This window comes from Chaetodon auriga, chromosome 4 (assembly GCF_051107435.1).
Source record: "Chaetodon auriga isolate fChaAug3 chromosome 4, fChaAug3.hap1, whole genome shotgun sequence".
Taxonomy (NCBI): domain Eukaryota; kingdom Metazoa; phylum Chordata; class Actinopteri; order Chaetodontiformes; family Chaetodontidae; genus Chaetodon; species Chaetodon auriga.
Window position 1 is genome coordinate 17,165,912 of NC_135077.1, and position 17,295 is coordinate 17,183,206.

Sequence of the window (17,295 nt, forward strand, 5' to 3'; positions counted from 1 at the left end):
TGCTTTTATTGTGTTTTTGTGCATAATCAATGTCGTTCTCTCTCCCTGCAGTGGGAAGGACAAAGCCGCAAGTTCATTCGATGCGCCCAGCGCGGGGCCGGCGACACAGGGCATCAGGCCCGGCCACTGTCGCTCCTGCCTGACCAAGCTGAGCGGCTACTCCGGCCTCTACACTGTCCGCACCCCCCAGGCCCGCTGTGACGCCTGCGCCCACCTGGGAAACCTGTACGACATCAGCGAAGACCACCTGCACTCACACTACTCCCACGCGCACACTCACCCTCACAGCGGGGACATGTTTACACACTACCTTCCCCAGAGCGAGCTGGGTCTGGTGGGCGAAGGAGACGGGCTAGTCAGTCATTTCGAGCCCTCCCCTTCCTCACCATCTCCTCTACCCACCCCCTCGCCAGCGCCGCACCTTCAGCTGAGTCGTCAGCACTCCTATGAGAACGTGCTTCCGGACGGCATCCCCGAGCGGCAGCCGCAGCAGCACACCCACCTGCGGGGGCTCAGCCTGCCCGACAGAGATAGGGATCGGGAGCTGACCCTGGACGAGGGGGCCTACGCTAACGTCCTCACGATGCGCTCTGATCGTCCGTTCAGCAGCCGCAGCCCCCCCTCTCCATCACCCTCACACCACCATAGCCTGGACGCCCCTATGCCCCTCCCTCGGCGCTCAAAGAGTCTCTTCCCCGATCGCCCATCTCACAACCCTTTCCTCCAGTCAGCCCCTGGCACGACACAACGAGATCCCGCCCCCCAGGCTGTCACACGCATGCCACAGAGAAGTTCTGCCCACGAGCTCTATAAGCAGCGGATGCCGCTGTCGCTTACCCTCGGTAACCATGGCAACCATCACAACAACCAGCATGGCGGCCATGTCGACCAACAGGTGTTCTACCCTCAGCAGGAGCCCCCCGTGGTGGCCTACATGGTCCCACCTGCTGCCTCTCAGCCAATGAGCTATGTGACAGCGCCGCGAGCCTCGAGCGCAGGCGGCAACAGGCCCCGGCTCTACCGCCGCATGCCCAGCATCGAGTCCGACGTCTGAGGGTCACGCGCGACACACTTACTCTCACCGAAACACGCTAACACACACGCATGCAGGAAAGAGGTGTGTGTGACCGGACCAGGCAGCTCTGATTCTAAGCACATACAGAAACACACACAGACACACACACAGGTTAAAGACGGGAAGTTCTGCACTGGACTAAAAAGGTTAGTGGTGATGTGGAGTAAATAAATCATTGTTTCTTTATCACACCCTCTATAGGCCAGGGTTGGGGCCACAGGGACACCTGGAGGCACAATACAAGATGAAGAGTGTGTGTGAGTGTCAGTGTGTGTACTAGCCCCGAGCTGTGGGCAACGAGGCACAAACTGACAATACGTCTGACAAGACAGATCGAATTCCTGCTGGAATAAGAGGGACACTGTACATGGAGTCTAACACCAACAGTGCGATGGGATGGAAGATACAACAGTGTGTTTGGAAGACGAGCCGACTTGTCCCGCCCTCTCACCAGCCTCTTGGAGGTGAAGGGGACGCAGACAGAAAGCCCCTTTCTCTCTCAGATTTTGCACACACACACACACACACACACACACACACACACACACACACACATTCACCTAAACACACCCGCCCCTCTCCAGGACTCTCCTGTTGCACTATGATTTCTACAGTCAACCCGTATGTTGTCTGAGCCTCCAAACTGCACTGCCAGCATGGCTTAACGAGTAGTAAACTACACTAGAGTAATCCTTGACTTGAATGGAAATCACTATATTTGTAATAGACTAGACTGGGATGGCGGGCTGCTGGTCAGGACAAAGGTCTGAGAAGTGTTTCAGCTCCTGCCCGCAGATGTACAAACACTTGAACACACACACGCACACTGTGTCTGTTTTTAGGGAGGAAGTAAAAACTACCGACTGTTTGTTATTGTTGATGTCAGTTAATTGAACATTCCAAAAAGTGGACCAAACATGGCCGCCAGTAAAAGCCTATCAGGACGACAGCGTGTGTTCTAGTGTTTCTAGATCTAGAAACATACAGTATAGCATCCTTGCTTCCTCTCTTAGCTAGCCTTCAGGTCATACTGCATGCTTCCTACTGCCCTGTGTTACAGTTAAACTCCTATACAGGGTCATATATGCACACACGCGCACACACATATATGCACATACACACACACACACACACACACACATACGCAGTAGTCTAGGATAGTAGTATAGGGTGGGTGTGTGTGTCGAGGCTATGAGATAGCTTCTCTTTGTGCACTTTGTAGATTTTATACCCTGCCACCTAACACAGACGTTTGACCAAAAACACTTTTATACTGAAAAATATGAATATTCTCAATCATTCGCTGGATAGATGTTTTCTTTTCTCTTATTTCTCTTTGACATTGGGTTCTAGGGCACCATTACGGACACGGTTCTCTTAGTTTCCATTGTGAGGTCGAGTTTTACAGTGTTAGATAATGGGTACAGCATCATACAGTATACAAACACCAACTCTTATCTTTCTCTTCTTTTTAGAACTTTTACTCCGCTCCTCCCTCCTTCTAGCCTCTCCCTTCTTCCCTCATCAGCTTTTTTTTATTCTCTTAATTAAATCCTTTGTCTTTTGGCTCCTTCCCTGCTTCCTTTCGTTGAGTAGATTCAGTATCAGCAGAATAAAGTTCAGTCGTGGTGTTTGAAACTCTAAATACTCTTGGAAGTCACTTAATATCAGCAGTCATAAGAGCTCATCAAATTCAACTCTGGCTCTCTTAGGATGCAGTACTTTTTTCTAATAACTTTCTATGTTGAACAAAAGAACTCAAGGCCGGTTTTAATGTTTCCGTAGTGAATTTAGAGGCTGAGCGCATCACTGTTGCAGATTTACTCATCAAATTAATACTCCTGGACGAGCTGGTGCTTGTGTGGCTCTCTGTTGGCGAGGACGCGGCGCTGCGTTTCAGCAGAGAGTCACGTGGCGAAGCAGAGAGTTTGCAGAGTGACTCGTTACAGAGGCAACACTCACTCACACACACACATATACACACTCGACGAGCTGGCAATGTGTGTATGAGTGTTCTAGAAATCCATAATCTACTGAGTAAGGGCATTGATTTTTGAACACAAGGATTTTGATGGAAAAAGGACTTGATATCCCATTAGCTGAACGTCTGTCTCTATTCTCTTTCTTTCTGCTCTTTATTCTCTCTCTCTCTCTCTCTCTCTCTCTCTCTCTCTCACACACACACACACACACACACACATATCTATATATATTGGCTGCAAAGAATGCAAGACAGTTTGAAGAAAAAAAACGCACCTTTGAACGGTGAACACTGCCCCTCTTTTGGTTTGGTGTGTTATATGCACAATATCAGGTTGCAATATTATACTTCTGTACAGAGAAATCTTTGTTTTAAATGTTAGAAACTGATTTCATTTGTTTGATTTGAATGGTATTAAGTGTTGAATTCATTTCAATAACAACGTGGCTTTTTATTCTGCTTCTTTAGAAAAAAAAAAAGACTGGCATGTTTTAGATTCTTGTGTGATTTTATTTGGTTTTATTTTTGTTTTTTTTCCCCCTCTGGTGTGCTGTTGGTTGGGACCTCACTGTACAGTCCTCACTGATGGGTTAACAGACTTGTTAACTGTCCCCGGTCAGCTAACCAGTTAACTAGCAACACGTAGCCGGGTCTCTCATCTGAATCACACTCAATGAATAATGATAGTCCAGCCTGCGTGGTTGATACGAACCCCCTCCCTCCCACATAGTTCTCTTCCACTACGAGTCTGTGCTGTTTCACCTCAGAGCGTGAGCAAGCTATTGTGTGTGTGTGTGTGTGTGTGTGTGTGTGTGTGTGTGTGTGTGTGTGTGTGTGTGTGTGTGTGTGCGTGAGTGTGTGTGCGTGAGTGTTTTCACCATGCAGGCATTTATATAAGACAGGATGATGTGTGTATGGAGAGGTTGTTTGTGCTGTGTGTGTTTGTGTGTGTGTGTATACTTTTCTGTGCTCTCTTCCCTTCGTCCCACACGTAACATTTGACCTGGCTCTTACTCATATAACACAAATACAGTTAGAAACACACACACACACACACACACACACGTTGCGTCTGTACTGTCATGGTTAAGAGAACATGTAGAATGAGTTTTGTACGTCCACCATCACAGAGATTTTTACACCAACCTTTTGTTTGATTTTTTTGAATTGCATGACGTGCTTGTGTTTCTGGTGGTACCTATTTTGCTGCAACACCTGAGTTCTCCCTGAGTTGGCCTACTGGGCTACATGCACCAACGTTCCCCTCCACTGTGGTTAGCGCGCCACATCTGACTCGAGCCCTGGATGCTCAAACTCCCGTCTCCCAGCCTGCGATGTCACCAACATGGCACCCAGCCGACTCGACAAGGAACATGTGGGAAGTGTTCCCAGCCTCAGCACAGTTCTCAGTTTGGCCCAGGTGTGCACATGTTATATACAGTACTGGGTGGAAGGAGTGCGTTGGTGTGTAGTCCTCTGGGCCTCCCTGCTGTGTATCTCACTTGTGTATAAGTTCAGGGGTTTCTAAGCTACTAGTTGTGTTGTAAATACTACCTTGTCACTCAGTACCTCTGTACAATCTGTAAATAAGTAAAGGTTACATTTTTCTACTTGTCTGGGTCTTGTTGATTAATCTTTTTATCCATCCGTCTATCTTAATGGTTAATAAATCAATTATGAATGCTTTTTAGATCAGTATCGCCATTGATGAAGCAGCTTCGGGGCTGCCGTGTTTAACGGAACTGTTCGACATTCTTTGCAAATTTGCTTTTATGCTTTCTTGTTGAGAGTTACATGAGAAGATCGATACCGCTCTCATGTCTGTGCGGTAAATATGACGTTTAAACCAGGTGAGCTTCTCGTAGTTTAGTTTGCAAGCAACACTGTCATTTTAATATTTAACAGATTAAATAAATAGATATAATGTGGTAATTAATGAGCTGTAAAGATGCAGGTAGGTTGATTTTGTTATCTTTGGCCAGCTGTTTTCTCATGTTTATGCTAAGCTAAGCCAAGTCACTGCCAGTTATAGCTTCCAATTTACTGCACAGACAAAAGAGTGGCATCAAGAAAGCATATTTACCAAAATGTTGAACTATTGCTTTAAAGACTTGCTGTCAGTAACTTCACGCTGTGGGTTTCTCGCTCTCTGCAGCCCTTTTTTAAAAACAGTTAACCTGTCAAAACTCTAGTGTTGCTGATGAATTGAAGATGAGTAATTTATGAAAAGGTAATTCACAATCTGGCAAATCAAAGCTGTCATTAAACTCTTATTGTTGATTCTATTTAAATTCTTTATTAGCCGGTCATACAGCCATTAATCAAAACATACAAACACCTTGGAAAGTGAAAAAATGAACATCTAACAATAAGACATACAGTGTATATGGTTGTTGTATTAATGGTCAATAAATCATTTATTTATGCTGTATGGATCAGGAATAGGTCATTAATAAGAGCAATATTTTGGCTGTAGTTAACAAAACAGTCTGGACTCAAAGTCCACTCAGAAGCTTTTCCCAGAGCTTTCAGCAAATGTGACAATCCACTGATGACAACCAGGAAATCAGGCTGACAGCTGTCATAAAGCTTGTCTGTAGACCTTGACTCCAGCTTGTTTGGACAGCTACTTCCAAGGTCAAGAATTAACTGCCACACATAACTTTTGGGTTGCCTTAATGAATTACTTCATTATATAACTGCAAGCTTAATGGCTTATCAGACAGTCTGTAAGTCACATCTCTCTCACAGGCCATCATGTCTTCAGTTTTTGTTAGTAAGTTGTTGAGGCACACTGTGTCTACTAATCTGTCAATCATCCACTTTGGTGGAGAGCAAAATATCACAGCTACTTTATTAAACTAAATTATGGAGCTATTAAATATTATACAGACAGTCGTGGCCCCCAGAGGATGAATCCCCCTGACTTTGGTGACCCCCTGACTTACCCTCGAGTTTTTTGGTTTGAGCGAAGTCAAACTCCGTCAGTCTCAACAACTTAAATTTAGGACTTTTAGTACATTTATGTTTACCCCTCAGGATGAATTTTAATAACTGTAGCAATTCCTTAACTTTCATGTTGCGCCATCAAGTCAAAATTTTAATTTGTCCATTACTTTAGTGTATGAACAAATACCTGCAAAACTAATGACAAACAATACCCATCAGCCTCAGCTTCACTTTGTGCTTAGTGTTAATTAGTAAACATTTGCATGCTAATATGCTAAATTAAGATGGTGAACATTGTAAACATTATACCTGTGAATGATCAACATGTTAGCATTGCCAGAGCAGCGCTGTGCTCACAGAGCTGCTAACATTGCTGCAGAGTCTTTGAGAAGGTGAGAGGTGGAGGTGATCGTATTAAAGTGTTAACAAATAAACAACAGCCAACCTGGCAACCCAAGAGTTGTTGTCATTATTGGATTATTGGTGATCTATACAGCCATGTTATATAACTTTTAAACAATTTATAAAGTATCTCTTATTATCTATCTATCTATATCTATCACAGCGGATTGCTGACAACTCAGAAAACTGAGCTTTTTGGGATTCTGCTGTAGAAGATCTCTCTCTCTCTCTCTCTCTCTCTCTCTCTCTCTCTCTCTCTCTCTCTCTCTCTCTCTCTCTCTCTGTCTCTCTCTGCCCCACTCTCTGTAGGTTTCATAATGCACCCTTAACATGAGTGTGTGAGTGTGTGCGTGTGTGCAATACGTGTAGATATGTGTGTGTGTTTAGATCAGTGTTCTGGTAAAAAGCTTTATTTTTATATTTTTGTCTCCCTCAGGAGACGGACGCTCTAATCTGGGCTGAAGTGGGACAGGAGAGGGGAGCAGAGAGGAGCACACAGACAAACACACACACACATACACAAACACACTTATGCATGCTGCAAATCAGCGCACACATGCCGAGGCTGGAGGATCTGTCACAAGCCATAGACCAGCTGCAGCCAGAGGAGAAGGAGGAAGGAGAACAAAGAGGAGAGAAGTCCCGCTGCAGCCGTCCAGACTTTCTTTGAAATGGCACGCATGGAAAACATCACAAAACACACAGAGCGTCTGCACTTATGCGCCTCTTTGCGCATACGAGTGTGTGATTTTATGCATATGTATGTATGCTCGTCTGTGTGTCGCTTCCTCTGAGACGGGGTGTGAGGACCACAGCGGCCTAATTCTTCCTGACGTGATCCATATGCTCGAATCTAATGGACAGACTAACAGCACACACTCAGACACAAGCCACTGCCTCCTATTTAATTAATAGAATTGAGCTGCCCTGCATGTCAGGCTGTAATGCAATTACTGTAACACACAGGAGCAGAATACATGTTCCTTGTACCCCTGCAGTAACATACAACTCATAACAAACTCATGCATACATGTGTAGATGCACAGTAATCCCAAGGTTACACACACACACACACAAGATTGGGCGTTCTACCACATATAACCGCACTGTAGGGTTGTGAGATTGAGCAGATAAATTAAGATAATTAATTTCCTGGATTAAGAACGTCTCCATCTGAGCAACCCCGCGGCTGGAGAGGAGTCCCGAGGAAAACAAGAGGCATAAGTCAGTGAGGAGGCAGAGCAGAGGATGATGGAGGACGATGAGGGTGATAGCGCTGATTTTGACAGGCCCGCTGTAGGCTGTTGGCTCTTCCCAAGACTTCAAACATCCTCATTAACCAGCAGCCGGCCTACACACTTAACACGTGTGTGTGTTTGCACACTTGTGTTCTTAAACTGTTGTGATTGTATGTGTGAGAGAGAGAGCTAGATAGATAGAAGAAGAGGGAGAGAGAGAGAGCAGCGTGTCAGCCTACACACTAAACAAACCCATGAAAATTCATAAGGACCTGGCGACGCCTACTCACAAATACTAAAAATACTGGAGTGAGTTGAGCCTAGTCAGAGGGGAGGAAAGGGGAGGAAGAAGAGTGAGAAAGAGAGGAGATGAATAGAGAGAAATGAGAGAGCAGCAGCAGCAGAGGAGGAGGAGGGAGAGAAGACGAGATAGGTGTAACATGAACCAGGAGAGAGTAGAGCAGAAAGAGAGGAGAAATAATAGTTACATCAACTGCATCCAACTTGGAACATCTATTCTCAGCCTCCAGCGGTCAGCTCTCACTTTGTGTAAGAGAGTGTGTGTGTGTGTGTGTGTGTGTGTGTGTGTGTGTGTGTGTGTGTGTGTGTTTTTCAGCGTGAAAATGTTTTCCCATTTTCCCTGGATATCGTGAGCTTGAGGAAAAAGAAGAAACTGTTTCAATTTTTCTCAACATGTTGACATTCAGGCCTCTGCGTGTGTGTGTGTGTGTGTGTGTGTGTGTGTGTGTGTGGTTGCGTGTGTGTGTGCATTAGTCCATGTTCTTACTGATTTAATTGGGATCGACAGCGTTTTACCGTCAAAGTCATCCATCCAGCAGGGGAAGAAGGGTGGGAGGGACGGGCAGTTTGGATTTTGATTTTGCTTTCAGGACTGATATGGAGTCAAAGAAGACGTTTCGTTCTGGGCGCCTGAATCAAGGCGAAGTGGCTCCTTTCACAGCTCTGATGGTGGACTTTCTGCAGGTTTCAGTAAATGCTGACAGTTGAAGTTTGATTGGCAGCACAGCCTGATACACAGTGCAAGCCTCAGGTTTTTTTCAAGCCAGTAGTTGTCTGTGTATCCATCTATTGATCTATGCTCTCTATCTATCTATCTATCTATCTATCTATCGATCTATCTATGCATACTTAAATAGTCATCCACCAATTTAGCATTATACTCCATTAACACTGTCGGAGGCACAATGGACAGTTGGCAGCTACATTACCCACAATTACTAACCCGCAACCACCAAAAGTCTCACCACAGCTTCAAGTCTGTGATGCTCATAACAGCTAATGTAGCTGCTAGCCTCGAGCAATGTTGAGGAGTGGGCTACAGAGGGCGATTAAGATCCCACTGTCTGCTTTTTTCATATTTTCAAACTTGCAATTTTCAGCCTCAACCGATGCTGACTTATGTGACATCACTTGAGGTAATTTATCAGAATTCACGCAGCTCTGGAGCCATGAAATGCTTTCTAGAACTTTTTTTTTCCACATAGGCAGTAGTGCTCCCTGTAAAGACGCACTGACATGGATATGGAGCTACATATCCATGTCATGCTACATATCCACATCATTTACACTCTAGTCCAATTTCAATAAAAACTGATAACCACAGAAACTGAATATTTTCATGTGTTCTCTAATGGTATATCTAGGCGACACTGAAGTGGCCTGTTGGCATGTTCAGAATTTCATTGGCTATTCAAAACGCCAGTCATCTACAAACTCGGTTGCGATTGGCCCAATCTTCACACTGAAGAAGAGAAGGCAACCCTTCTGTTATTGGCCATTCTGGTCGCTAGGTTTCATATGGCGGATTGTGATTGGTCAAGTGAGTGTAATATGAATCCTGAGATTCCACAGAGCAACTGGAGACAAGATGGCGCCCGTGTATGTAAGTTTCCAGAAGTTGTAACTAATTTGAAAGGAGAAAACACTTTTGTGGATTATTAGCATGTTTTGGACTAAATATTTTTACTGCCGTGGATCGTCTGGACCTTTGTTGACGTTACCGGACCGTTTTTGCTGGAGTGTTATCGATCTGTGGATCACTGAGAGACATAATCGGTGAGTTGCCTCAATGTCAATTTTAAACACGGTTGTTTGTTTGCTGTTGGTGTTTATGGTGCTTCCTGTTGTGATTGGATCAGTCAGTTCACAAGAATCTTAGCTTCCTAATATGAGTATGAACATGAACATAGATTTTGTTTCTGTAGATGGGAAAAAAAAGGCAACAATAAATTCTCCTGCGGCCTGCGAGCGGGCTGTTGGAACCGTAAGGGGTTTCAAAGCCGCCGCAGGTGACGGCATGCAGCTCGTCAGAGGTCCTGCCCTCACAGTGGAGCTCCAGCAGCATCAACAGTGGAATCCTGAATGTACGGCAGCGTTAGTACAACAGCTAACCAAGAACACACAACGCATAATAAAACTACTTTGGAGTCAAATTTCTCCTCTTTGTGCAGATGCTGACTTAAAATTAGTAAATAATAATTTACTTCTCTTAAGCGTAACCGTGCCAAAAAGTAATTATTTACTTGCTAAAGTCACTTTTTCGTTACTTTTAAACGTCTGTGTTTTTTTTTTTATTATTAATACACACATAGCTATATTCTAGTATTGCTGTGGTGCAATGGAGTTAATACTACTGACCACCAGAGGGCAGCAACAACTAGCGTGGTCTTGGTTAGACAGCAAGATTTGGGACCCACGTGATGGCGGATGGAAATGCTACCGGAGCTTTGTTATTGTGGGTAATGAGTTAATTATATTCAATGAAGTTTCTTCCGTTTATATTAGAAATAATATAATATAACTGGAAAACCCAGGGAATAGGCTGTGTTTGTCTGCTGGCCTCTAACTCAGTTGTCATGTAAGAAAAAAGTAACAAGAATGTGTTTCAATTCTTCTAATTACAATTTTTTAATTGTTAATTATTTGATTTCAAAAAGTAATATGTTCCGTGTCTACTTACCATGAAAAGTAGAGGAATTACAGTAACGTGTTTTAAGTTTTAAAATTGATGTTTTTAGAATTACCGGCTGTGCTGTTAGAGTGTTCTGCAGTTCTGCGTGTGATTTGTCTCAACGGTGTTGCCGTACCCACAGCAGAAACCATTGCTTGATAGATACAATGGTAGATACAATGTCAAACACTTCACTGTCTTTTTATTACTTTCTAATATATTAAAAAGTAGAAAACTAGAATTTAACACAAGTATCATGATTGTGATAGCTTTCAAAAAGTGTGAAATGTATGAAGTATGAAAATAATAATTTTCTGCACAGTTATCATCTGTCAGTATTACACTGAATCCCTGCCAGAACGTTAGCTAGCAGGCAGCCCATACATCGTGAGCATATTCCACTTGCTAGCTTTGTGTAAAGCGAGGATCCGTTAATGTTCCCATCAGCATAACATAACACCATCCCAATAATAACACATACCATAACATAACAGTTCACCCAGGATGTGCAGAAAACAGTCATGTTAATGTCAGTATGTCATTTTTGCCTGGAACAAGAAAAGGCAAGAAAAACAGAACAAAGTCACATTATTAGACATTATTGAAAAAGTTTGTGTTTTTCTCAATATTTCAGAATGGCAGAAAATGAGTTTCCAATCTTGACTTCATGGATTCGACCTTCTCCAGGCCTGTGCATGGAGGGTCCATCGAGCTGCATTATGCAAACAGTGTGTTTGGACCATCACTCTTCTCATAGTAAGTGCTAAAAGTCAGACTATCTGAGCCTCTGCTGCTTTCCTTTTTAACCACCCTGTCTTAAATCTGTGCTTTGCAAGTCCTCGAGCACTAAATCACTGGAGCACCTTTTTATCCAGGCTAAATGGCTCGTTCCGCAGCCCTGATAGTGGACTTTGTGTTGGCTTTAGTAAACGCTGACAGATGATGTTTGAGTGACACCACAGTCTCTGTCAGTCAGCTCAGTTTGAGCAACAAAGGCAACATGGCTTCCCTGCTAGAGAGCTGTAAATCTCAAATAAGTACACAGTGGAGAGATGTCATGCGTGACTGATGACAACTAGTCTCTGCCTCACCTCCTCTCTTTCTCGCTCCTTAACACACACACACACGTACAGTAAGTAGTTCTGCCAGGTTATGCTTATTCTAATAGCTGTATGCTAACCAGGGTACTTCCAGGTACGGAAATAGACGCAGAACATTTAGAGTAAGTTTAGCTTTAATAACCTGGCTAATCACACCATTAATGTTACATCCAGTCTGATGCACACATACACTGTGTGTAGCTTTGTTGTTATTCTAATAGAGCGTTTCCACCTGACTGCTGCTCGCTGAGGGATGCTGGGAGGCAGGAACAAGGAGTTGGACAAACTCTGCTCCGTGTGCATCTCCAGTTACCCTCTCTATGTATGAGCGCGTGTAAATGTGAGAGCCGCAGCTCTTAGACTTCACACCGTTTTGTTGTGTTTGTTTTATTTTGTCTCTTCTATAAATGATGAAGCTCCAGGCGGGAGAGAGAGAGAGGCACTCAGCCCTCCCTGGGGGAAAAGTGCTCGCCGCTGGGCATTGTCCCCTCAGCATCACCCACCTCCCCCAACCGCAGCGCCCCATGACAGACAAACGAGGACAGCCTGTGCATGTGTGGGACTAAAAGGAATGATATATATGAGAACATGCTCCGACACTCAGAGGCTTCATTGCCTCCTTTGTTTTTGGTGTATTTCTAATTGAAAGTATTGAGTTTGGCATCCATAAAAAGGTAATATATTAGTCATTAAATGGCATTAATTTAAAGTCTTGCTACTTTACTCAGTACGCCTTGGAAACAGTAATTAATCAGAGCTCTGCCTCTAATATTCCAGCAATTTCATGTCTTCAAAGACTCCTGCTTACAGCATTACCGACCTTGTGAGTGATTGGTGTGACCATCAACAATAATGTTTCATGCTCTTGTCATCTGCTCGCAGAGCAAAATAAAAGATGCGCGAATAATTTGCAGCCCAGAGAGGGTAAATCTCTCTGTCACTTTTCATCTAAATTTGCCAGGTGAGAGACGATGAGGGCAAAAGCTTTCGTTCAGTTGATTTGACGGTAAATCACACAGAAGCACACGAATGTCAATAAAGTACAAGCCTGATTTTCTTTGTGGTCCCTGATGTAAAGATAACGATGCAGGAGTCCAGATGACACGGTGATGTCGTACTACCAAAGAACCACATGATTAATGCCCATATCATTATACAATTACTTTAAAAATCAATAATAATACAAGGAATAAAAATAATGAAAATACAATTTGGATAATAAGCTTATACGTCAACAGATGCTCACGGGCGCTGAGGTGATATTGATCTGTCGGCAGTCGTGATGTTTTTTTTGCTCACTTGTTATGGCGATTTAAACTATAAAAAAAATCAACCAGCGTTGTGCTTCTTGCCTAATTTGGACGGACTTGTAGTGAAACTCACACTGCACCTCCCTGTGTGTGCTTTCTTACTGGTAGAAAGTCAAATTGAGCTGGCAATTTGTTAAAGTACTCGTCAGCGTCAAACATGTTTTTCAGTTGAGTAAACCGACCTTTCAGCGCTGTTGACTGAAGCCATAAATTATCCAGCTGTAACCACATGGATGTTTAAAAATTGAGTCATCTGTGCAGTTGAGGTGAACCCTGCTGCTTTGACTTACTTTCTCAGAGCATCACATGGACAGGAAAGTCCACAATATAAAAAGGATCCTTGTACAAACTTGTATTGAATTATGTTCACATCAGGAGTAAAAAGGCAAACAGGAGACTCAACAGGAGGCACAGAGCACGAAGTATTTCCTCTTTCTTAAAAGGAAACTCACCACTGGGCCTGATGCATGTTCCCCACTGGCTCCATACACTGTATATGGGTTTATGCTTGAATTCCTCCGACTGTGGCAACTAAAACAATACACATCCTTTGACTTTTTCATCCTCTTACTCTGGAGACTTTTTGTTGCTATATGGAAGATATCCAGCATTGTTCAGTTTGAAGTTGCAGAGGAGTTCGGATATAAAGTGAACAGATTTTTGACTTTATTTCACCGTGCAGAGGACGGCACAGAGGTTGTATTGCTGTGTCGCTGTCTGAGGTGCTGATTGTGGACACGGCAGCAATGCGGGAGCTGTCCGAGGTGTTTGAAGGGCTTCACGCTGGCTGTAGCGTCTGCTGCCGGTGGGAAGTACTCAGCCTGTGTCAGATCTTTCTTACTTAATCACTGAGACATTATTTGTGTCTGTCTGCTGGGATATACAAACTGTGGGAGCTTTGTTCCTCGCTGAGACTCGAGATGAAACATGATGTTTCTGTTGGAGTATCGACCTGCCTGACCTGCGTGCTGATCTGCTCTGTGCTCTTACTTTTTGCTATGATATAGTTTGACTATAACTTTCTCTGTTTTAGTGGTTCACTGGTCTAGTTTATCATTTTGTAAAGGTTTGTTAAACTTTCCGACCTTTTCAATCCTCTCTCTGTCCTTCGGTCCTTGCCGGGGAGGCTGTACATCAGGTGCCAGAGGAGGTTGGCCGTTAATCATAGAGCTGGTGATTAAATCCCGAGATCCTCCCGTCCACATGTCAAAGAAACTTTGACTGTGACACTGACACTCAAATTGCTCTCAGTGCATGAGTATAGGAAACAAGATTAAGCTCTGTGGGGCTATAAGCAGTTAGGTTTGAGGTAAATGCTAACATGCTCACAGAAACAGTGTTAATACATGTATAATATATACATATATTCATATACGCAAGTGTATTTAAACTATAATTAAATATTGCAAAGTATGTGTCCAGTACATTCATATAAATATATTCATTCATTCATCTTCTGAACCGACTATCTCTCTCGGGGTTGCGGGGGGCTGGAGCCTATCCCAGCTGTCAACGGGCGAGAGGCGGGGTACACCTAGCCTCTACTAACTACAATTAGTTGTTCCAATTTAGCACACTTTAAGTACACTATCCAATCATTTGGATTCAAGTACGAGATGTTATGATGCATTCTTTTAAAAGGTGAGGTTGGTTGATAAAATAAAGAAATAAAACTGAAATTGCACTCTTAGTGATGAAGAGCAGAGTGGACAGTGAAATCAACTGGCCCAATCATAGAATTTAGTCTTTATTAAGACATGGTGTAATTATGAATAGTATTTTATTTAATGAATGTCTCAGATGAATAAACTGTGAGCCATACTTGCACATGCTGATAGCTGTTAGAATTACTTGCTTACATTTCTTTACCACGCTGGTAATTTTAGTAATTCATCTATTTGATAGGACTATTAACAGGGAAAAATGGCTCAACTTTCATCAGTTTTTGTGATTGTCTCGTTATTGCGTTGGGTGGGAGACGTGAACGCTTCTCTAATGAGATCGACCACAAACATGATCTCTGCACAATCTAATCTGTAGCGTTTCATTAACTCACTGTCATTCAGCGTTTGGAGAATATTCTCCTCTGCTTAAGAAACTCTTCAGCTTCACAGTTTTTCATCTCACGAGCTCTCTGAAGGGATAAGATGCTTTGTGAATAACCTTTATCTTATCTTTATCCTATACAAGGATCTGGTCTTAACTGTAAGGGGAAACTTAGAAAAACATCATAATTCTAAGAATTTTCTAAGAATGTCGTCACAGCTTCATGAATACGTCCCCTGATGTTTAGCAGGTATAATGTTTTCCACAGTGACCATCTTAGTTTAGTGTGTTTAGCACATGTTGCTCCCAATGCCGTGTAACTGGGGTGTGTGTCTGTGTGAATGGGTGAATGTGGTGTTGTAAAGCGGTCAAAGTAGACTAGAAAAACGTTACATAAATGCAGTCCATTTGCCATTTACTCCTTACTAGCACCAAGCACAATGTACAGCTGAGGCTGATGGGAATTTCCTTGGTTTTACAGGTTCAGTATTTGGTTAGAAACCAAAGTAGTGGCAAAAGGAGAATTTCGACATGATGATGGTGCTAGATGCCAAGTCAGGGGATCACCAAAGTCGGTGTGATTTACCATCTGGGTACCAAGAATGTGTGTAACAATCTTGGCAATCCATCCATTAGTTGTCGATATTCCACCAAAAAGAAAAAGTGTCAACGTCAAGGTGGCTCTAAAAGTCATCCAGTCTCCTACTCCTTTTCTCCTCTTTCCAGTCACTGTTAAGTCAGTTGGTTCGAGAGCTAAAGGGCACTCCTAATTCCCATGGGATACAAAGAGAGAGCAAATTTCTGCCTGACTTTCTTGGTACAAGTACAATGTGACCCAACGTTCAGGGCCCAGCCATCCGAATCATCTCTAAGACATACATTGTTTTGTTTGTTATCAGTGTGTGGTCAGCTCAGGTGCGAGCCATGGCGGTCGAGGAACACAATCCAATGACTGGATGAAAGAATGGTGCGTGATTTCATGCTGTATACCAACAAAAAGGAAGTATTTAAATAACTGCACTGTGACACGAGAGAAGACACAGAAATCTGTAGTCTTGTTGAACAGATTTCCTCCTGGGATTGGCTGAATGCCTAAACAAATGGGCGACGTGAGTTATAAGACCACCTAGAGGAATTGATTATGTTTGCCATTTGAGTTGACACCTGGCTCAGTGGGACACCTTTAGCTGTGGGAACAATAAAGAACCCCAGGCAGCAAAGAGGCCAATGCAAATCAGGCATCTCTCAGTAATCAGGAGAGGCCGCGTGATGGATGACCTCTCTGCCACTTCATCACATGTGATTGTGCTATTGACGTCTTACATTTGACATTTGTCATTTTAATGGCTGGAATTCATTTCCATTGACTGAAGCCATGGAGGGCTATACATGAATGCTATCTCATTATCGTGTTCAAGAGGCGGCTGGAAAACAATGTTGTCCATCCAACAGCAGCTCTGATGCTCCACCATGCTCAGTAATAAAGTGTCCTCTCTGCCTTCTCATGGCTCCTGATCATCCCTGGTCCCATCTTAGCTTGGAGCTTTTAACTCCTTTACCCCCTCTGACAGCAATGCTACGCTGCTGGGAAAGGTTGTCCGTTTAGCTGCAACATTCAAGCTGTGTAGCCATCAAGAGACAACCATCTTGGTTCTGTGCTTCTTCATGGATTGCCATGGTATACAGTTTCTGACAATGGGCACCAATTCTTCTGCCCTCTGCTTAGGGTGTCTGCAAACATTTCCTCCTGCAGTTCACCAAAGAGCTGGAAACAGTATTTTGCAACTGCCTTAAAAGCCAAGTAAGCAAATGAAATAAAGTAATGTAATAAAAAGAAAAAAAAGAAAAGAAGGACCAAGAGTTTACAGTCATACTAGCAGCTGTGTGGGGCTGCAAAACAGTGCTTTCAGCCAAACATCAGCATGCTAACATGCTCACTTGTTGAGGTGATGGAGTGCTACAAGTACCTGGCAATAGTCATCAACAAGAACTTGAACCATCACCTCAACACATCTGCAATCTGCAGAGAGGACCTGCAGAGACGTCACTTTCTGTGCAGACAGAATACTTTTCATGGCTTTATTTTATGAATCTTTTATTGAGTCACTTTGAACCTTTTGTTTGATTTCTTCTTTTGGTGACTTTAGAGTACAAAACAAGAATTTGTCCATCATTGTGAAAGCAGTCCTCAAATAATTGGCACACAGCAGCTTTCTTTAGCTG

General features: G+C 43.3%; 1 protein-coding gene across 1 annotated transcript in view; it reads left to right on the forward strand.

Moving 5' to 3' along the window:
* grin2ab (glutamate receptor, ionotropic, N-methyl D-aspartate 2A, b) overlaps positions 1 to 4,668 on the forward strand; it is an 89,129-nt gene extending 84,461 nt beyond the window's left edge. Inside the window, exon 21 of the mRNA XM_076727819.1 lies at positions 52 to 4,668. Within this exon, the coding sequence (XP_076583934.1) occupies positions 52 to 1,054 (1,003 nt within the window). The 3' untranslated portion in view covers positions 1,055 to 4,668. The remainder of the gene's footprint in view (positions 1 to 51) is intronic.
* Positions 4,669 to 17,295: the final 12,627 nt, after the last annotated feature.